We start from the raw sequence: 21,300 nt of genomic DNA, 5'->3' as shown, positions 1-21,300 counted from the left end.
AATTACATGATACAGCCATAGAAGAGTTTTGGGTAGCCTGTAACACTACACTTTCCAGGAGTATTAATTATCTATTTTTGTATTTCGTTTCAAAAATGTCCTTGTAAGTTAGAAGATAAAAGAGACCAGTGAACTGTATCTGTGGGATGTGTTAAGAGAGGGGCATTTAGAAAGAAAATACCAATCCCATTATACAAAGCATTAAGAAACTCCATTTTGCAATATTGTGTATGATTCTGATCACACATGTTTTAAGACAAAAACTAATGTGACCAAGAAAAGGGGTAGGCAAGGTTAACTAGGATGACTGAGACAGGGCACATGTATTAGGGATTAATGTGAATTAAAGAGCAAAGACACTGGAGGTAAGCATCCAAGAGGAAAACATGATACTGAATAAAGGTTACAGTATGTATATATATTAATAACTTTAGACTGTGAAAGAGGTGACAGTTTAATAACTCTGAAAACACTTCTAAAAAGTACAGCTGAGACAAAACCAATTTCTCTGAAAACAAAAACCACTGCCCCCCTATTACGTGATTGAACCTGACTAAAGTCTTCCTCCTTTCTACATCCTTATGGGATTTGTATCCATGTTGGTCACAGCTGGCAGCATTACTGGCAGCAACATCTGGAAGACTATTTGAGCAAAGGAGGAATTATCTGATTCATCAGATACCTCCTCTGAGGAATCTACAAAATGGAAAGTGAAGAGAATTGTGATCTGTGCTGCAGGAAACCTTGCTGCAGGACAGTAACTGCCAGGAGCAACAGTTCACATGAGTCATGTAATTTTATCAGAGGGTTACTTAAGAGAAAAGCAGCTGTCATAAAATGACTCCTTAAGCAAAACAGAACAAGGACAGGAAAGCCAAGGGAAGTGCCTTTGGAAAGACAAAATAACATTGCAGCTGATGCAGGAAATGCAACTGCCGAGGTAAACTTGATCTGTTTACAAAGTAAACAAATTAGCAGGTTCAAAGAACTGAAAAACTTATAGATGACAAGAACAAAAAAAATCCTTGAGCACTTTGATCTGAAAGGAGCTAAACCTGCAGCATGCCCCAAAGCAGGTCACCTCCAGGGTCCCAGGACGCTTAACCAAGTATTGGTGCAGCCTCGTGGGTGGGCACTTGCTGCCTCAGGGTCTGCCCAGCTTTGTGTGTACCTGGAAGGGCTCACCTGAAAAGGAAGGACAGGCTTTCCACTTCTGATTCCTCCTCAGCTGCTTCTAATGCTGACTGGCATTTTGCAAAGGGGAAAATGGAGTACAAACTTCTGAAAATCAGAATTCAACCACATACTGGGATAAAATGTGCCGAGTATTGAAGTTACATGGCAACTCATCTAAGATTCAAGTGTGGAAAACTGAAGTTAGATCAAAGCTGAGTTTATTTATGACAAATTATTCATTATATATTACAATAATTACAAACTCTTCTATTACACCTTATTGCCATATTTTTGTTCTTGATACAAAGATGATCAAGAACATGGATTTAGGCAGTAACAAAAAAAGATACTAAAATTACAAACTTCATGTCTCATTTCTGTAGCATAGAAAAGGCTATCATCAAAAGAGTAAAGTTACTAACAAACATACAAGGGGATTCCCCTTACACCTTTTTTCCCAGGAACTTATGTCATCTAATGCATAGTAAATACATATATAAATATATATTTACACATCTCTTGCAAACATACATTTACACAATCACTGAAAATCTGACATCTCTCCCCCAGCAGACAGCTCCCAGTCATTTCACTTGAACATGTAATGGGAAAAAAACAAGTCTATAGTCCATGGTTTTAAATTAGTCACCCTATTTCTGAGCCAGCTGTTATCTTCTCCCTACACAGGGCTGCTGGTATAACAAAAGGATATTGCAGTTTGTGACAAACAGCATCTAACCTACCTTCACCACAGGAAAGGTCTACTAGGGATACTGTCCCTCTCGTACCTAGTCTGAGTCACTGCTGCTGCTTGAGGAGTCTGTTGACATAACTTCTACATCATCTTCATTCTCTTTATTGTGTCCTGGAGGCTCCAACATGAAATCATTACTATGATTAGGAGGTAGCATGTTCATTGACATATCACTTGACTGCCAAGGATACTGAGGAGCAAGCACATCTGGGAAAAAAGTGGCATAATCAAGCAACTATCAGTTTTGTATGTTGACAAATTTAATAAGACAGATCAACCAGAACTTCAATTTAAAATCAAAACAAATATTAAAATATTTTCTGAATTTTGGACAGATTAAACCCTCCAGTAACAGCTCAAAAACATCTCATGATAGAGCAATTCTGTAACTGTAAAAGTCTACTCTGCCAGAGAGGCCCATTTATGTAGGGGGCTCTTAATAACTCATATACAGAGCTTTTCACCTTCAAAGCACAGTTTGAACTGACTTAGCATTCACAACTACAGGGAGTAATGAAAATTATCACTGTCTGTCAGTATGCAAAAATAGATAAAAATGTAAGAAAAAAAATTCAGGCAGACTATAAAAATTCAGAGAAAAACTCTTTATCCAAATATGCCTTCATGTGAACGAGCTGAGAAGGGAAGCCAGTGTTTTACAGCATGTGGCCATGCTTCAATGCTAGAACCAGTCTGCTGTTAAACCAGGATGAATGTGTGTGCTAAGCAGCCCCAAAGTTTGGAGGCTACCAGGCAGCCCAGCAACTGGCTTGCACATTCACTAAGGACTCAGTAAATGGACATCTCTGCAGGAGTCTCCAAAAGGACTAGATCCTGTAATTAGCATTCTCAGGACATGCCTCCACACACCAACAGATTCAGCATCCCTACACAAAATGCTGGGGCAGCCTCAACTTTCTTGTAAATCAATGTTTCCCTCTTACCTTGACAGTCTAAGTTATATGAGGGTTTAACCTGACAGAGGAGCCCAAGACCCAATTAAGAACTTAACTGGAGGAGTTTAAATCCCACATCTTCCAGCTTCTCAAGGAAAATTCCTAAAATTCCTGAAAATTCCTTTCTGTTCTTACAGAGACAGCACTCAAACAGATCAAGTCTGCATCCTCTAAGGCAGAGGAGCCAGCCAGAATGGGCTCTACCAAAACTTACATAAATAAATGCTCAAACTCCATTAGGAAGTCACACCCTTAACATCTCCTCTGACCATATTTCAAAAGAACAGAAAAGGTAACGTGGGCCATTCCTCAGCATTTCCCTGGTGGGTTGCTATGGACAGATGTCAGGGTCCTACTCCCATTCAGCTCACTGACCCATTTTACCTGAGGCCAGAGGTTTACAAAGTGAGATGATGCAGAATTTCAAGTCACTTCCTAAGAGTGACAATAGGATTCGACAGATGATCGGAAATGCAAAATCCAAATTTACTATTTCTCCAATGGAGTCGCAACAGGGGTTTTTTAACAAATTCAGCATCATACTTGAAAACAAGCCTTCCATAATGCCTGATAGTGGCCTAACAGATATGTAAGAACTGTTACAGATCTCCTATGAAGCCAAACTAAGAATTTTTCCACCATTTAGTCTAACCATGGTAGATTAATGCTGCACAGGTACAGAGGAACTGAACTCTTGATTCGATTACTGTAATTTACAGCTAAATTCAATTTTACCATGAAGGAATGAATCCCACAGAAGTCAGTGGAAGTGCCCATTTCACTAAGCAATTAAGGGATTAAAACTTGATTCCTACACTTAATGTACTATCTCAGCAGTTGTCCCTTGCCATGTCTTTTAAATCCAGAACTTCTAAGCATAGACTCAAAGAAAGGTAGGGGATGACAATAAACTGCCTTTCTTCCAAATACAGCTTTCACAATTCCATGCTTTGTCATCACCATTAAGTAAAAGTTGCTCTGAAAGTGCTTCTTTCTAATATGACTGGAAATCACTTAGTTTGTTCATTTAAAATATGTGAAGGTAACTGAGTTTTGTTTATATTGACTTAGTTGCAGTGTCCACAGTTTAGCATGAAAAAAAAATTATGAAGTTTCTAATTAACTCTTTTTACTAGGTCTTCAATGCTAGGGAACAACATTAACCATAATTTTCACTGCTTTATCTCTGATTTGCCTTTGCTAAGGGAAATGTATAATTGCTGTGACTCTATAAGGAATAAAGAAAAACAAAACAAAACTGAGTTTCACTTACCTGGCAGTCTGCCTGCTGCAAGTGCATCTCCTGGTAAGTGTCCATTAACTCCATTGGTGGATGGGTTGTTCATCTGACCCAAGAGACCACTTCTCATTTCCAGGTCTGTAGGATATGGCCTACGTGGGTCTCCTTTAAGAAAAAAAGGAGAAAAAGAATGCTTTGAAATATTTAACAACTGTCTTGCAGACAGTAGTTTTAGCTTCAGTCCCTACTTTAATGACTAAAAAACTCCATACTCTGGTTGCTTAGATAAGCAACAAGCATCACATCTGTTTTATTAAAATCCAAGTCTGTCTTTCACTTAGACTTTCTTTGTTCACTCAAACTTGTCAGAAGCAGCATATTAAAAAAAAAAACCCAAACAACCCAAAGCAACTAAAACCAAAAAACCCCATCATGTTTAAAATATATCTTTGCTCTCCCTGCTACTTCATGGCTAAACAGCAAGAACAGGAATTGGATCAAACACATTTTCATTTTGGACAAAGAGGGTAGTAGCCCAAATTGAAACACGTCATGATAAAAGTTCTGCTTCTGACTCCACTGTTTACTAACATTCTCTGAAAGAATATTGTCAGGGGCAAGAGGAAACACAACCAAACACATAGAAAAGCCTTTAGCATGCTTGGCTTTGACTTATAATCAGGGGGAACACTCGGGGAAAAAAGCAAACAAAGGAGAGCAGAGGAGGCCAGTCTGTTAATGAAAGCAGACAGTTTCATAACCTTTTGGAGATGTGTGTGAAGTCCACTGGACTTTGGATACCCATTTTTGTTGAAATATTAGATGTTAACAGCTGAAAACAATGTTACTCTAGTAAACAAAAAAGAAATCTAGTGCCATAAACACAATAGTTACCTGGTACCCATGTCAGAGGGGCACAAACAGCATTGCTAGCACTGATCCTATGGGCATATTTAATTATTTCTTCAGAGGAAATGGCACCTGGAAGAACGGAAAAAAAAAAAGTTACTGCATTCTCAAGAGATTGCATCATTATTTCAGAATATTGGACACCAATATCTAAAAGACTGGGAATGTGATTTTGCCAAACATTAAGAGCCTGGTTGAAATCCAGTAACTGTTCAGAAGATTCTCAGGCTATGCAAAGATGAGCTTTGCAGTGAACTGATTTTACAGACACGAGTGCAAAACACCTTCAATGTCAATGGTTCTCCAACCTCATGAAAAACACAATCTCTTGAACACGTGTATTTGACAAGCACAATTCCTAAAACTTCAGCTCCTGCTTTATTATAGAATTTTCTGCAGGAAGGAAGGGGTTTTTGTTTGTTTAGTAATTATAGATTGCACCCAGAGGAGTCCTTCCAAATATGTGCCTGTACTATATTAATAGAAACTTTATGAAATTGCTTGATTTTCTAGATGAAAGAGGCATAACAAAATGATAAAAGACATTGTAAAAAAAAAACCCAAAGAAGATGCCTCCCCCCCTCAAAAAAAAAAAAAAAAAAGGGCGTTTAGCTTGGTAAGTGCCACAGAATAGCAGGAATTGCTACAATTACAATCTAGTATCACAAGCTAGTCAGTCTTTCGAATACAGGGCATGGACACACAAACATTCTCTTCCTTTCCTTAATAAACCTCCTGAGGCAATTTGGTAAGGCACTTAGGTAATCAGAAATACTATTATCAGTCCAAGAAGACTGCTGAGACACTTTCACATTAAGATATGTTTGCCACAAAAAAAAAAAAAAATCCTGCCTTTATTCTGAGGAAATGGTTATAGTTTCATAATGAAATGGAAATTTGTGTACACATGAAGCATCTGAAATCTGTGATAGCAGAATTAACAAAAAAAAGGCCCAACTGGAGCTCACTAACAACTTTCCTTAGAACTGCATTTATGTAGTATGTACAAGCATGGATACTCACCTTTTCGTGCTTTTTCAATTGATTTCAGTTTTTCCTTTGCTTGATAAACAGCTGTTGCCTAGTTGTAAAAAATAAAAACCCACAAATGCTGGAATTGTAAAAAGAAGAAAGGCCCGGCTCCGGCGGGGGGAGAAAATTGCAGTCCAAAACCAATGTGGTTGGTAAGAGCAAAACTCCGTTTATTAGCAATCCAAAGGCACTTAGATAGTATACCAGCTTGTTAACTCGTAAGTGGCTTAAAACTTATCAAAGCACATTTCTACTTCTACCTAATTGGACTTACATTGGCAAGCTTCTACAGTTATGTTATGATTAAGAATTCAGAGTTCAGCCTCCCCTTCTCTGGGTCTTATCTGAACAGCTGCAAATCTTCAAACTCCCTCTTTGTTCCCAGCCCTGTTTTTTCTTCACACAAGAATTTTCTCATGGAGAGTTTTTCTCACACACAGGCCTTTTGCTTACAGGCCTATTGCTACAGTTCTTTTATTGATCCCATAATTCTATCAATGATCCATGCCCCTGATCCTTTAATAATTGCAACACAAAAAGTAAACCAAACCTTCGATGCATCTCTAATTTATAAACATCTACATAAAGTCAGCTCTCTGAATAAATCCTTCCATTTAATTACATTTTAAGAGAGAAACTATTCCATGAACATTTTCAAAATACACAGAAATAAAGGTTTAGCAGAAAATTAGCATTATAAAAAAACCTTAATACCACGACAACTAAACAGTGTTTGACTACTGACAAAAAACCCAAACGACTAAGCTCTTATGAAGTTTTAAATATTTAAATCTTCTCAAACTAACACAACACCATTTTGCCCAGAACCACCTTTTCTACAAGTAGATGCTCAAAAGCAAACACATCATTATGAACTTACCAGTATGTGCTCTGCTTCTTTTAGCTGTTTCTGCAGCTGCTGAATATCATTATCCCGCTTTTCTACTACCTTTTCTAAAAGCTGCATTTCATGATGGATTTTTCCCTGATCAACTGCCAACTTCATTAGCTCTTGAAACTCTCCATCTCTCTGAATCAGCAGTTCCAGGATCTATTAACAAGAGTTTTGTAGAACTTTTAATTTGGCTAGAGTAACAACACACCCTCAGTCGTGCTACAAAGAAGAGCAAATGGCATCCATAGGACTATTTTTGTTTGAATGAAAAACGAAACAAAATTTCTTCCTGTTTGCAGAAACAGCCTATGAAGCATACAAAAAGTGAACAAACAACAGGAGAACCAAGAATGCCTTTGTAGCAGGGCCAAAGCCCCATCATGACCATTAGCTTGCATATAGGCAAGGACAAAGGGAGAAAGAAATAAAAAACAAAAGAACAGAAAAAAAATAGAAGTAAAGCATTATGCTTACCCAAAGAAACACAGTTCAGAAAGTCAGCTTACCTGGCTCTCCTCTCCTGGTTGTGGAAGCTTTTGGTTTCTTGAAATTGCCAAAATTTCAATTAGTTCCCTGAAAGGAGAACTCCATTTGCACTCTTTTCTAGGGCATTATCGCATGAAGTCATCCCAAATTTACCAGACTACTGGTATCGTTACAAAACTATTCATGGACCTGAGTGTTTTGTATTATATAATACACTGTGGGCAGGGATTTTTCAACCAATAAAGCACATTACTTTCTTTGTTATTTGAGCTCATGAAGCACTCATGTATTTGAACTCAAGAAATGTTCTAAGTGCCTGTTAAACCATAAAAGACATAAGCAGAAGCTGAGAGAAGAAACAGCATAATGAAGTGCATTCATACCCTTCTTCTACTACCTTTGTTCATTGTAAGAGGGTCTTCACTGTTTTACTTCTCTACTTTTTCTCCGTTTTTTCCCAGTATACTTAGTTTAGAGCAATTAAGTCTACAGTTTCAAATATCTCCAGAGCCTGTCATGAAACTACTTTTACAACAAGTATTTCCACAATGGCGTATTAGCTGTGCATCAAGTACACAAAAATATTTAAAAAACCTTATAGTATTCTGGTGCTAGGCTAGAAGTGCTCCTCAAACAGACCTCTTGATCATCCTTCCAGATACCCAGATACTCTGCCTCTGTTCTGAAAAACCAGCAAAAACCTCTGGGTACCATGATGCAAAAAGGCATTTTCTGTAAATTCAGCAAAGTTATGTGGCTTCTAAAGCTATGAATGGCAGATCAACCCTATGCATGAGTAACTGCCTATCTGGAAACACTGTCCTTGGAAGTACTGATTCATTGCTTGGTCCAGTGTAAGCAGCTCAGTGTGAGTAATACAGCAGTGGGGCCAGAACCTCACAATAAAAACAGGTATTTTTCAAAATGTCAAAAAAACCCCCAGTAAAGCTCTAATCTTGGTCTAAGTCTCTCGGTCACTCCTGAACACTACTATGATTTTAAACAAGTAGAGAAGGAAGAAACTTGTCCCTGTCGCTAAAGCTTTATTCTACCTGACCAACACTGAGCAGTAGCAAATAAAATCTGTTTTAAGTAGGTCAGCTACCACCATCAAGGGTGATGTCATGGAGGGCTGTAATTCTACCCTGTGTTATGCACAATGTAGATTCAAAACTATAGAAAGGCTACAGATTAGACATGTTGCTTAATTTTTGCCTCTACCACCAAACCAGTATCGTGACCAAGAAAGGCCTAGCTCCAGGGTGCTGCAACACTTTGCTGATCAACAGGAAGATTCACTAAATGCTGAAAAAAATAGTAATTTAGATAAAGAACAAGTTTGTTTTCATTTTTCCATAAACACATGTTCTCCAGCAACCCTTACGTCACAATAAAATCTGTGACTGAGGATAAAACTTAACCAGACACAACAAGAGCAACTCACCAATACCTTGTCCTACTCTTGGTAATCATTGAGGGAGTAAGCCACAGGGACAGCACAGGTTATTCCCTCTGAAAATGCTTTCCTAAGCTCCTGCTCTCCCAGAGGTGTGGAAAATAATTAGGAACTAGCTGAACTTCACTGCCAGCTGTGCAGTGTAGTTGCCAACATGGTTGACAACTTGCATGGAGATTACCAGTCTGGACTCAAGACCGTGGACTAAGTATCTGAGCACTTCTGTGATTCTGAAGACGAGCTCTGCAGCCTACTTGGAGTGAATGTAGCACTAATACAGGCAATGACCAGGACACCTTATGTCATGCAACACCATCTACGTATTTCTGATTTAAGCATAATTTTTAGTGACTAATAAAATGCCTAAAATCGGCGTGTGAGTGTGCACTTGACGGGAAACGCAGGCGTCAACCAAAGGAGAAAGGCAAGTGGGAGAAAAAGGAAGCGCTCCTTCTCTCTGAAAATGGGAGGCGAAGCACGACCGATGCTTTCCCACTGGGATGAGCGCCGGACAGCAGCGCGCAGGGCCGGGCCGAGCCCCCGGCGCAGCACCAGCCCCTCTCCCGCAGGAGCCGGCGTGAGGACGGCGGGAGAGCAGGAAAACAAGAACCCGAGCCGGGCTCGTGTAAAAACGTGAACCCCGCGGTCCAGTCGGGCCGGCCCCTCCCATCCCAACCTCAGGGACTCCCGCTCCTCCCGCCGCCCCCGCCGGAGGCTCCGCGCACGCACCGCGCCGGGAGCCCTCACCCCGCCCCCGGTGCTCCGCCGCCACCCGGGGCCGACGGGAGGCCGAGCGCGGTACCTGGCCAAGAGCTCGAGATCCTCCAGCGCCGCCAGGAGCCGCTCCCGGGTGCTGCTCCTCTCCCCGCCTCCCCCGCCCGCCGTTGCCCCTGCCCCTGCCCCTGCCCCTGCCCCTGCCCCTGCCCCTGCCCCTGCCGCCGCCGCCGCCGCCATCGCCATCCGGGCGCGGACCCGAGCGGGAACCGCCCCTCGGGAGGCGCGGGCAGGCGCGCGGCAGCGCCCCTGGCGGCCGAGGGACGAGCAGCGGCGCTCCGCCGCGTGCGCATGCGCGGGGAGGCGGGCGGAGGGCGGATCCCCTCCCGGCGGCTTTCGGGAGCCGTTCGGGGGCGGGAGAGCAGCGGCGGCTGGGCGGGGCTCGTCCCCGGGGCCTGTGGGTGTGAGGGGGAAGGAGGTCGCGTCTGCCTCGTCGAGGCCAGAGGCGCGTCTGTCAGCGCCCTGTCTTGCAGCCGGGTCGCTGCACGAGGAGCTGCGCTTGTCGCTCTTTTTCAATCACAGAATCATTTAGGTTGGAAAAGATCTCTGAGATTATCGAGTCTGAACAGCACCATGTGAACTGGACCACGGCGCTAAGTGCCACGTCCAGTCTTTCCTTAAGCACCTCCAGGGACGGTGACTCCACCACCTCCCTGGGCAGCCCATTCCAATGTTTAATCACCCCTTCTGGGAAGAAAGTCTTCCTGATGTCCAACTTAAATCTTGCCTAGTGCAGCTGAAGACTCTGACCCCTCATCCTCCTATTGTTAGTTACCGGGGAGAAGAGGCCAACTCCCACCTGGAAACAACCATTCCAGCTGGAATGCATTTCCAGTCCCCGGGTCTCGACAAAGAGCCTCCAGATGATACTGATGTATGCTAAAGACACAGAAAACTGGCTGCAGGTAGTGTGTGCAACTGAATTACATCTTCGGGGGCTTAACTCAATTTTTTGAGAGTCATGGTGTCCAGAAATCCCTCAGGTGCCTTTGATTAGATGGAGGATGAAATCACAGAATCAGAGAAATGGTCAGGTTGGGACCACAGAGGGTCATTTGGTCCAACCTCCCTGCTCAAGCATGGTTTTCCTAGAGCACATTGCACAGGATTGCATCCAGAGGGTTCTTGATATCTCCAGTGAGGGAGACTCCACAACCTCTCTAGGCAATCTGTTCTAGTGCATGGTCACCCACACAGTAAAGAAGTTCTTCCTTACATTCAGGTGGAGCTTCCTGTGTATCAGTTTCTGCCTGTTGTCTCTCGTCCTATTGCTTGACACCACTGAGACGTGCCTGGCTCCATCCTCTGACAACCTCCGCTTTAGACATTTATATATGGTGTTTTACTGACAACCAAAGAAGGTTAAATGCCTGATACTGAAAACATAACAAAAACCTGAGCTTTAAATTGGACCAAGACAAGGCTTTTGCCTGGGCTGGCTGTCCCATACATGCCTAGAGGTAACACTGACCTCCTGACACTGGCCATGCAGACCTGTGTGTCTATGAAGGCTGAAGGCAGCTTGGTATCCATCACAGACCTCTACACACAATGGCCGGGGCAGATAACAGGCACAAATCCTGACGCCAACCCTGGCAGTAGTTGAGTTATAATTTAAAAGTACTGTTGTGTTGTGGGGGTTTTTTAATGGTGCTCCATATGGGCTGGTGAAATGGGCCTCTCGTTCTGGGTGGGGTCGCAGTGAAGCCAGTGGAAGTTTTTTATATTCATGAAAGTTTCAGTTATGTGGAAAGACCCCGAGAGGCCAGGGTGGAGGGAAGATGAGGGAGTACAGAGTGAGAGCTAGTCTGGGGCCGGGGTTTATTAACCGGGGCAAGCACTGCCACAGAACCACAGGGAGCCCCAGACCCCATATCCTTCTGCTGTCAGCAGGCAGCTGTCAGTAAACAGCGATTTTTTTCTCCCCTGATTAGAGAAAGGCCTAGATGAGCAATAACATCCCTGACTGCTCTGGTATTCACTCTGATTATCTGTTACCTTCTGCAATGAGTATGTTCCTGAGAAATTTACATTTATTTTAAAAAGAAAAAAAAGCAAGAAACTCATTAGTCACTGATTCTTTGAACTGTGATTTAAATAAGCAATTCAACATTATGAGATTTGTGATAAAGCAATGAGATTTGGCAACTCTGAGAAAAAAACTTTGCCAACAGGAGTTATTTAAAATTCATTTGCAATGCCCAACAACTCTCAACATTCTGATTGTAAATAGTTTGGGAATTCTGTTTAAACTGCATACCAGATAAAATCTCATCAAATAGGTCTGCCTTTTAAATAAGTTTTGCTTGCACTTTTTTTCCTCCTCTATTTCCTTGCTTTTGTTCAGGGAAAGATGTAATCAGTGATGCTGTCTGGTTGTGCATCCAGTTCACTGATTTGTTAGTGTCTGTATGGGTACATAAACAGAAAGAAATAGCAACTTCAAAAACAAAGCAGTCCTTCTGCTAAATCATTTTCTTCCTCATACTCATTTTGACATCTGAATTATTTAGACCTGAAGTACTTCTGATATATTTCAGAGCAATAATGCTGGTTTCGCTAGAGCTAAAAGCTCGCAGCATTAACAGGACACCCAAAGTTGACAGGTATTAATATCAGTTATAGGAGATTTCTGTAGGCTGATCTTTCGTTCTCCTTGTGCCCAGGAGCTTGTTCCCTCCCTTTCTCCTGACAGCAGTACTACTCCCAAAGGGCCAATACCACCCATATTTCACTGGAGCAGCCACCCTTCTCTCCCCACTTCTCAAATTTCTGTCCCTCTTCCAGGCAACATAGACAACTGTCTGCTTTCTGCTGCCCAGTCCTTTCCTTCTTGCCCTGGTGATGCAGTCATGGCTGGGGAGTGCAGTGGAACAGGCAGAGACTTAATTGTGCTCGTGCCTCTGTGTGGGAGGACAGGGTGAGACCAGAGGTACTAGGGAATGCCTGCCTGTGCCAAGACACAGAAAGTCATTCAGACCATGTCAGAGGGATCATCTCCTTCAGGACAAAGGGAAAGGCTGGGTGAAATGGGCTTGTGCCCCAAACTTGCCCCATGGGATGATTGCTTTAAGACCAAGTGAATAATTTGCTGAATAGACTTCTGAAATATTTGCCTATAAAAACAACAGAGCCTCTGTTCCCCCAGTGTTGGTTCCTCTGTTCCCTCAGTTCTTCAGTGCTCTTGGCCTTCTTTCCCCTGGGTAAACTTTTTTCATAGTTGTGTTGGTTTTCAGCCAGATCTGCTTCTTTAAAGATCATGCCCCTCCTGAATAACTAAGCATTGTTCCCAATTTTTTCCAGTAGTCTGAGAACATTTTAGTTTGTGTGCCATACATGGATCTTTGCACAGTGAGTTTATTAGACATTTCAGAGCTCTTTCATTTCAGATTGTCTATTCGATGGCATACTGAATGTATTGTTAAGAACCTGCTAGCACAAGCAAAAATAGCTTATTTTACCTTGTTCAGTGGAGTCTTTTCTCTTCCAGAATGGGCCTTGAAGTGATGATCTGCAGAGCAAACTGATTCCTCTAGACAGGTCTAGGAACAGCTGATCTGATCTAATAGTTCACCAAGAAGCTGAGATGTTGCTGACTTCTCATGTCCCAACTGCAGATTTTCACCCGCCCTTAGCTCCTCCTTGGTGTTTGCCATATGGTCCACGAGCCACTTCAACTCAATAACCAGACTGAAGAATATTTAATTTGGGAGAGGGTGTTCATTTCCTTCTGTGTTAGAGAGTGAACTCTAACCTCATCATATGGAACCATGCCTTCAGAGCGTGGCTTTAGTTACAACTTATTTCATGGGACTGTGGACTAGTGCTGAAAAGTGAAGTCTTCCCCCTCTCTTATTCATAATTCAGTACAATTCAGACCTAGAATTCCTCTAGTGTAAAGCCTTTTCTTCCAACATAAGATTGTGATTTCTTAACTTCAGGTATTCCTACTTTACTTCTCATGACCTAGAGGATCACTCTAGAACTTGGAAGCTGAGCTGTAGAGAAACTCGCCTAAGAAGGCCAAAGCAGATCTGTGTTTCAGTTAAAATCTGTGGCTTTTCCAAGCTACAGTGCTTTTCAGCTCTCTTCTTATTTATACATTCCAGGCACTAGACATCAAGTGTTCAGTTGGCAACTGTTGGATTTGCCACACCTTAAAAAACTTAGGAAAAATACTGACTACAGAAGATACATAACTCCAGAAGGCTCTCAGAACCATGTGTAATAAAGCATTGCAATGACTACAAATAAAAAGGCAGGAGGATAAGCAAGGAGAGCAAGAAGGGAAAAGGACAAAACAAATACTGATTTTCACTTCCCCTAGATAAAGTAAAAATAAAATCCTTTCTGTCAAATATCAACTAAAATAGAAATCAAACAGCTTGAGCACTGCTTGGAAGGATTTCACAGCTGTACTTTGGTCTGTGAAGATGAGAATAATCATCCCTCATTTATCAAGATGTCTTTACACCATTAATATTTTGAAATGTGTCTGATAAATCATCCATTTCTTATTGCTATTTAAAAAGAAATTTCTGTTTCCCTGCACACGTCTGTTGGATAGTGATTTTAGACCAATGAGATAAAGGAAATGAAAAAGGTGGCTTTGCTTAACTGATGTAATTTTAGAATAGGTTAAAGATGAGATAAAAATAGATAATACTATGAGCCAAAACTTATTTTTTGGGGGGAAGGAGTGTGAAACACTAGTACATATGGCCAAAACCAGAGTTTGGTATGCCGTTCCAGACTGTTTCAGCACAGAATTAGCTCTACTTTGAGCTATATTAAACTGGAGTTACACTGATTTCTGCTGGTGTAAATTTGGGCACAGAGCCCTCAAGACAGGAAAGTCACCCAGGCAGAAAGCAGTCCTTGCTTTCAGTCTGCTGGAGGGCTTGTGGGGACCAGTGCTGCCTATGAAGTAGGAGGTGTTGGGTGGGAAAGAGAACCAAAATTGGCCCTGGATAGTGAGGGGAGGGGAAAAAAAAGAAAGAGAGAAAAAAGAATGTCCTTTGAAAAGGAAAAGCTTGTTTGACAGCTTGGCCACTAGAGATATTCACACTCCTGCCAAGTCTTCCCATGAATAAAGGAAAATTTGGGGGCAATTAAATAAGAGATTTTTCCCTCACCAAGCTAAAAGTTAATGCTGACTACTTCATGAAATAAAACATCCAATTAGAGATAATGAGATTCCTGGGGTAACCCCCAACACATAGTAATTTTGAGTCTTCATTAAGCTAAACTTGTTTATTTGGAAAAAAAAATCTCATTTTCCTGGTGGCTCCTGCTGTAACCTGTTTACCAAAAACTACTGGGACACCCACACAAGGTTCTGTAGAAGCCAGGCTGAAATTTAGAGTTGTTTACTTCCCATCCCAAAAAAATCCAAGGGCTATGATGACAGCTGCAGTCCCAGCTCTCCCACATGCTGAATCCCAGCTAGGCTGATGGGAGTGGTAATTTACTTAGAATGAATCTCTTCCCACATCTCCCTCAACGTTTTATTGTGCCCCATTGCCTGCTAAAGATAAAGCTGTCATCTCTTCCCATTTACACTGGGTCACCTGTCTTTTACCTGGGTGAGTTCATCTTCTAATCTCCAAGATGGTGCTCAGATTTTCACCTGCTTAATGCAACTTCCAGACAGGTTTTCAAATACCTGCAGCTGACGTCAGCATCAGCTTCTGTGCTGAGATTCAGAAAGAGCAGAACACCAACCAGAAGCAGAGGTACCTGGCTTAAATTAGTTGTGAGGACTGAGTTCTAGGGTAAAGATAAAATGGAAGATTTATTTAGAAACCTACATGAGCAAAAATGAAAAAAGTGGTTTCTCTCCTAGCAGTTGGAGATGGGCAGAGGTAAAACTCCTTATGAAAGAAAAGTCTTGGGAGACCTGAGGAAAGTTTTTACTGGCAGCTGAGAAAACAGTATGATACACTATTCCAAAAGCAATTACAGAATGACTTGTACTCAGCAGCCAAATAGGATCCCATGGGACATTCTGAAAACTAACAAACTACTAACAGTAGTTCACATGGTTCCATGTGAATTGAGGGGAGAGTTCATAGCTATTACGCCTGGGAAGGAATACAATCAGTAGTGCTCTGTCCTTTGTGAAACAGGCCTTGCACAGATCTCTACTTCAGGGCCCTGCCATTTATGTGGATATTAACATATCATGAAGAAAGAACTCCACTGTCATTTAAGTGCTGGCAGACCTATTATGTCTGTAGATGAGTTGTTCAAGGGTTAGTGGTAGGCCAAGTGAAGAGCTGTTTCTGTAGTTTTGATCATCCACAAGCATAGATACTGAAAGCCCATTAAGAAGACATTCTTCAGTAGTGACTCGTGAATGCTTTCAGGTGGCCAAGGGAGCTCTTTAGAGGGTCACCTTATCTGTTTCCAAAAAGGATGAAGCCACTAGTGCAACAGCATTGTCATGAAGAATCAGAGACCATATCTCAAAGGCCAGGTTGGGTGGGGCCCTGAGCCACCTGATCCAGTGGAAGGTGTCCCTGCCCATGGCAGGGGGGTTGGAACTAGATGGTCTCTAAGGTCTCTAGCAACCCAAACCATTCTGATTTCTAAGATAATTTCTTTGTTAAATTCACACCAAACTCCCCTCCAGTGGAAAAATAATAACTACAGTTCATGTTTACTCATATCTCATCTCCTTTTTAGCTCAGACTGCAACTTAGTACTGACATAAGATATCAAAAGCCATGCAGTCTTACCATGCCACCTTGTGCTAGATAGGTGGCAGTCGATGAAAGTAATCTGACAACAGTTCATACATGATTAAGATAAATGTATCCCTGATATCCAGGGTATTTTGAAACTCTTATGGGTTTTTTACCTGTTTAATATAAACTTATTGTGCTAGGACTTGTTTCTTGTGCCTTGTAAGGGCACAGAACCTTGCTCAGCTCCATGCTGCCTGTCAAAATTTCATATGTTATGCAAATGACAATGCCAGCATTGGAAAATGCTTCGTTAAAAGCTGCTTTGTAGGCATGAACTCGAGCACATAAGGCATATATGCAAAATGCACACTGGAATACAGAATATGAAAAGCAACCAGTGCAATCTGTCACATCTTTGAAGACCTTGAAAAGTGTCATGACAGGAGAATAATTTACATGTTTTCATTTCTCTTAACCTCACCGAATTAGTTTCATAATGCTTGCCTTGCCCTGCCCCCATCCCAGTAAGAGCCGTGTAGTCATTACAGTAGGAGGGAAGGTGGCCAGGCTGGGATCGCATGTAATTCTTGTCCCCAGGTGCTTCATAAATGACACTTAGATTATCTGGTAATAAAGTTGGCAATGAAAAGAATGCCATAGGAGTGAGTTATAAGCATTTTCAGGTAGTATGGCAAGGAGTTCACCTCAGGGAACCCTCTTACTTAGTCACTTGCTTCTTCCCCCACAGTATCCCTTGCGCTTCTGAATCTCACTTGTCTCTGATTTTGTTCTGGTTACTCAGGGCCTGAATCATATACCTTGAAATAACAGTCACCCTCATTTCCAAATTCAAGGCTCAAAGACACATGAACAATTATGGTACTTCAAGAAATTAAGATCCAGTTTTGTCAAGGGTTGACCTTGTGAAGTGCTGAGGGTTTTTTCCTCAGTTCAATAGCATGCCTCTCCCTGTGTTTAACGCTGGGCTTTGGGCTTGTTGCTTGCAATTAAGAACATATTTAAACTGTTTGGTAGATTGTGGCCTGAGCATACTGTACCTGGCAGATTCCTCTGTCTTGCAGGACAGAGTACTTGAGAACACATTTGTGCTAGGACTGCTCAAGTACATTTTTTCTAGATGCTGGTAACTCTATCCAAGCCAAGTGCTTCTGCCTTCCAAGCTATTAACATTTTGTCCTTTAAAACACAGTGTAGTTCTACTGTTCTTTGAGCACCTTCACAAGACGGAATTGCATTCAGCATGGATGCAGGCAGGATGTTTATGGAATTGTAGGCAGTTGTATGAACTATTTGCGTTGCTTCTGATTTGACCATTCCACTGTCACAGCAGAGTATCCTTCTGCAGTCAACCAACAGCTCCAATTCGCTACACAGCCAGTGTAGGTTAGAAGTTAGTGCTGGAGATGGCACTATGCTGTGTTTTTTCCTCACAGCACTGACTGTACCTTTCTGTTACGTGCCAGCAAAATCAAAGAATCTCATGGGGCAAACACCAGCACGTAGGAGTGCCTCTGCAGTAGTCCCAAGTCCAAACACATATCTGGTATGTCAGGGTGAGCCTTGGGTGTGCACTAGTCTATCCTTTTGCCTCACCCACTTCTTGGCACCTTTGATTCATGGGGGAAATATACTCAGGCCAAAAGACAACCGTGGCACATTCCTCCAGACCCCCAAGCAAAGAACATAATGTTGGTATTCCAGACATGCATTCTGCATGTAGCAACATATCTTGTGTTGGTTTAGGGACTTTGGGCCTTCTTTCTCTGTTAACTCACAGTACCTGTCTTTATATAATATATAAATATATATAATACAAGTTTTAAAATTTATTTTTCAGGAAACAGGTATTTCATAAACAGGCTTGCTTTTGTCTCTGTGAAAAGGCTATCCTATCTCTATGGGATGTCTACTTCTCTCAGGCTATCAGATGCTTGCAAAATTGTCCCTTGTTTGTGAGAGACCCACACAAAGCTCCTGGCTTGTGAATTCACAGGTGCCATTGGTTCTGTCTTCTTCCTAGACAGTTGCCTCTCTCTTACGAAAACAGATAATGCAGGTACTAAGGTGCAGTCTCAAAACAGAAGACCATGCCAGACTCTGCAGAGATAAAATCCTAAATCCATAATCCTTCTTCTCACCAAGCTCCTCTTCCTGGCCTGAACATAGGTGCTGAGAAAAAAAAAAAAAAAGAAATTATGAATTAAATAGTAGCTTAATGCTACAGAACTTTGTGAACTAGAGGAGGACTCAACACAGATTTTTAAGATTGTTTATGCAAGGAAATTATATTGAAATTCTGTTCAGACATAAGCAGTTAGAAAAGGTTTCAGAGTTTGATCAATTCTGCCATTAAAACTTTAAAATATTTAGACCTTAAATTTTTTGCAAAGACTGTGGTTTTGCCATTTTTTTACTATGATTTTAGTGTCTCTGTTGCAGTCCTTATTACAAGTGTTTGCTGTTAATCTCACGTGCCCAATTACCTCAAGGCTTGTTTTTATGAAAACAAAATGCTGTGATTTGTTTCAACATCTGAACATCAGCAGCAGGTTAGCTGGAGAAGCCATGCAATGTCCCTAGTTTCAGACTGACCTCTGGCAATCCTACCTCCTGCTGAAACAACATCTTGTGTTCACTTCCAAACACCTGATTCGCACTAATTTTCCAGAAATAACAGTATGTAGGAAGGGAATCTAACTTTCAGTCATACCCCATTTCCTCTATCTTTTGGAGAGATGACAAGCTTCCATTAAGAGGAGGAGAATTGAAACAAGTCCTTTCCAATTTGAAATTTCACACATGTAGAATATGCTAACCAAAGTTTGCTGAAAGTAAAATGGAAAGTGATGCGGAAGCTGAAGTAACTGCACGTGCTATATGCAAAGCCAGACTGTGAATGGATTTCTTGAAATATCAAATTTTAACTGTAGAAAAGCTGTCAGAATGCATCACATATGAACACAGAAAGAAATTACAGTCTGCAGGCAGATGAATATCTGTGATGACAAAAACAGCCCAACTGGCATGTAGAGGAATGCTTGAAGCCTCCTTTGTTATGACTACAGTAAAAATACACATCTATTTTCCTAGAATAACAAAGCATTCATTCTCTTTCCTGCTTGGAGCTGTTGGGCATCTGCAGCATGTTATTAGCAACCGTACAAATGTCTTGTGTTTTAAAAAATCAAAGAATTTAGTAGGTAAGGAGAATTAATACCTTGCCTATAGCCTTGCCCCTGGAATTATGTGGTTTGCTTTGAGGAGTCACTGGATTAAAAAACTGTAATCTATGCTGAAAGCAAGGACTGGTACCCAAGACTTCCATTTCTCAGGGGAGCACCTCTATAATTAAGGTACAGAGTTGGGCTTCCTGTTATTGCTTGTGCTTTTCCTGGTTTTGTGATTCTTCATTGGTTTGGGGTTTTTTTTTCTAGAAATCTCTGCTGTAGGTGGGAAGGGTCATGCATCTTAGCCTCCTGGCTCTGTCTTAAGAAAGTCTCCTTTTGCGAAGGGAACTGCAGGTTTGAACACTGTCCCTCTGAGGAAAACCCTGGCCTCTTTTTGTCTTTGACTGGTGTATTGGGCCTGACTGAGATAAAGTTCATTGTTTTTCTTAGCAGCCCTCACAGTGCTGTGGTTTGCATTGGTAACTGGCAGGGTGTTGATACCACACCAGTGCTTTGGCTGCTGCTGAGCTGCACTCTCCCTCTAACATTCCTTCCCCCATCAAGGGGCTGGGAGTGGGAAAGATCCTGGGAGGGGACACAACCAGGCCAGCTGACCCAAATTAACCAAAGGGATATTCCACACTATATGGCATCAGCTCAAATATAAAAGCTAAGGGATAGAGGAAGAAGGGGAGCCATTCGTTATTCTACAATATTTGCCTTCCAGAGAAACCATCACATGTGCTGAGGCAAAAACCTTCACTTGTTTGGTTTTCCTTTGCTTTAATAAATTGCCTTATCTCAACCTATGAGATATTTTCCATCCTATTCTCTCATGTGTCTCACTAGGAAGGGGAGCAATAGAGCAGTTTAGTGGACACCTGCCACCCAGCCAAGGTCTAAACACTACATCATTTTATTTCCTTTCCTATCTATTCCTTTACCTTCATTTCTTGATTTCTCACTTGATTTCCTTTCACAATTTTTTTCCATGAAAGGAAATTTCTCATTTCATTTCCTTTCATGAAATGAAGAATTTCACTTCATGAAAATAAATGAAATCTTGAAATCAGAGAATGAAGTGAAATGGAAATACAGGGAAGGAAATATAATGACATGAAATGAAATTGGAAAAACAGAAAACTCTGAAATGAAGTGAAACCAATGAAAAGGAATGGAAAGGCAGGAAGTGCATCAAAATGAGCGAAAACTTCATGACATTATTTTCAAAGAAACCTCAAGGTTTCATTTCATGAAAGGAAATGAGAAATCAAGGAATGAATGGAAATTAAAAGACATGAAAGGTAATATAATGACATGAAATGAAATTGGAAAATGCAAAAATTCTGAATGGAAATGAAATCTCAAGGTTTCTTTGAAAATCATTTGTTGCGGTTTTGGCTCACTACGATGGTCTTCCTTTCTCGTCCATTCCATTTTGTTGTTTTGACTTTACTTCAGAATTTTCCATGTTTGACACTTCATTTAATGTCATTTGTATTGGTTTTGCGTGGCCTGGTTTTTGGTATTGGGGAGCCACAGACGTGGCTTCTGACAGAAGCTGCTAGAAGCTCTAACCATGTCCTGCAGAGCCAATCCCTGATGGCTCCAAAGATGGACGTGCTGTTGTTCACAGCTGGGCCAATTAGAAATGGCAGTAACACCTCTGTGATAACATATTTAAGAAGAAACCTAAACAAAGGTGGTTGCACAGTTTTAATTTTGACTAGAGAAGAGCTGAGTAA

The 21,300-nt window shown here is 41.5% G+C and overlaps 1 protein-coding gene across 1 annotated transcript; it reads right to left on the bottom strand.

Annotated features, from left to right (window-relative positions):
• Window positions 1-1,377: 1,377 nt before the first annotated feature.
• MED4 (mediator complex subunit 4) lies at window positions 1,378-9,804 on the bottom strand (the record flags this gene model as incomplete). Its single annotated transcript, XM_048295280.1, has 7 exons — window positions 1,378-2,137; window positions 4,160-4,291; window positions 5,021-5,107; window positions 6,059-6,116; window positions 6,948-7,118; window positions 7,469-7,535; window positions 9,707-9,804. Coding segments are annotated over 7 exons (786 nt in total), but the record flags the coding sequence as incomplete, so codon positions are not given.
• Window positions 9,805-21,300: the final 11,496 nt, after the last annotated feature.

The sequence above is a fragment of the Corvus hawaiiensis genome, chromosome 2 (genome assembly GCF_020740725.1).
Source record: "Corvus hawaiiensis isolate bCorHaw1 chromosome 2, bCorHaw1.pri.cur, whole genome shotgun sequence".
NCBI lineage: Eukaryota > Metazoa > Chordata > Aves > Passeriformes > Corvidae > Corvus > Corvus hawaiiensis.
This window is presented reverse-complemented; position numbering and strand designations above follow the sequence as displayed.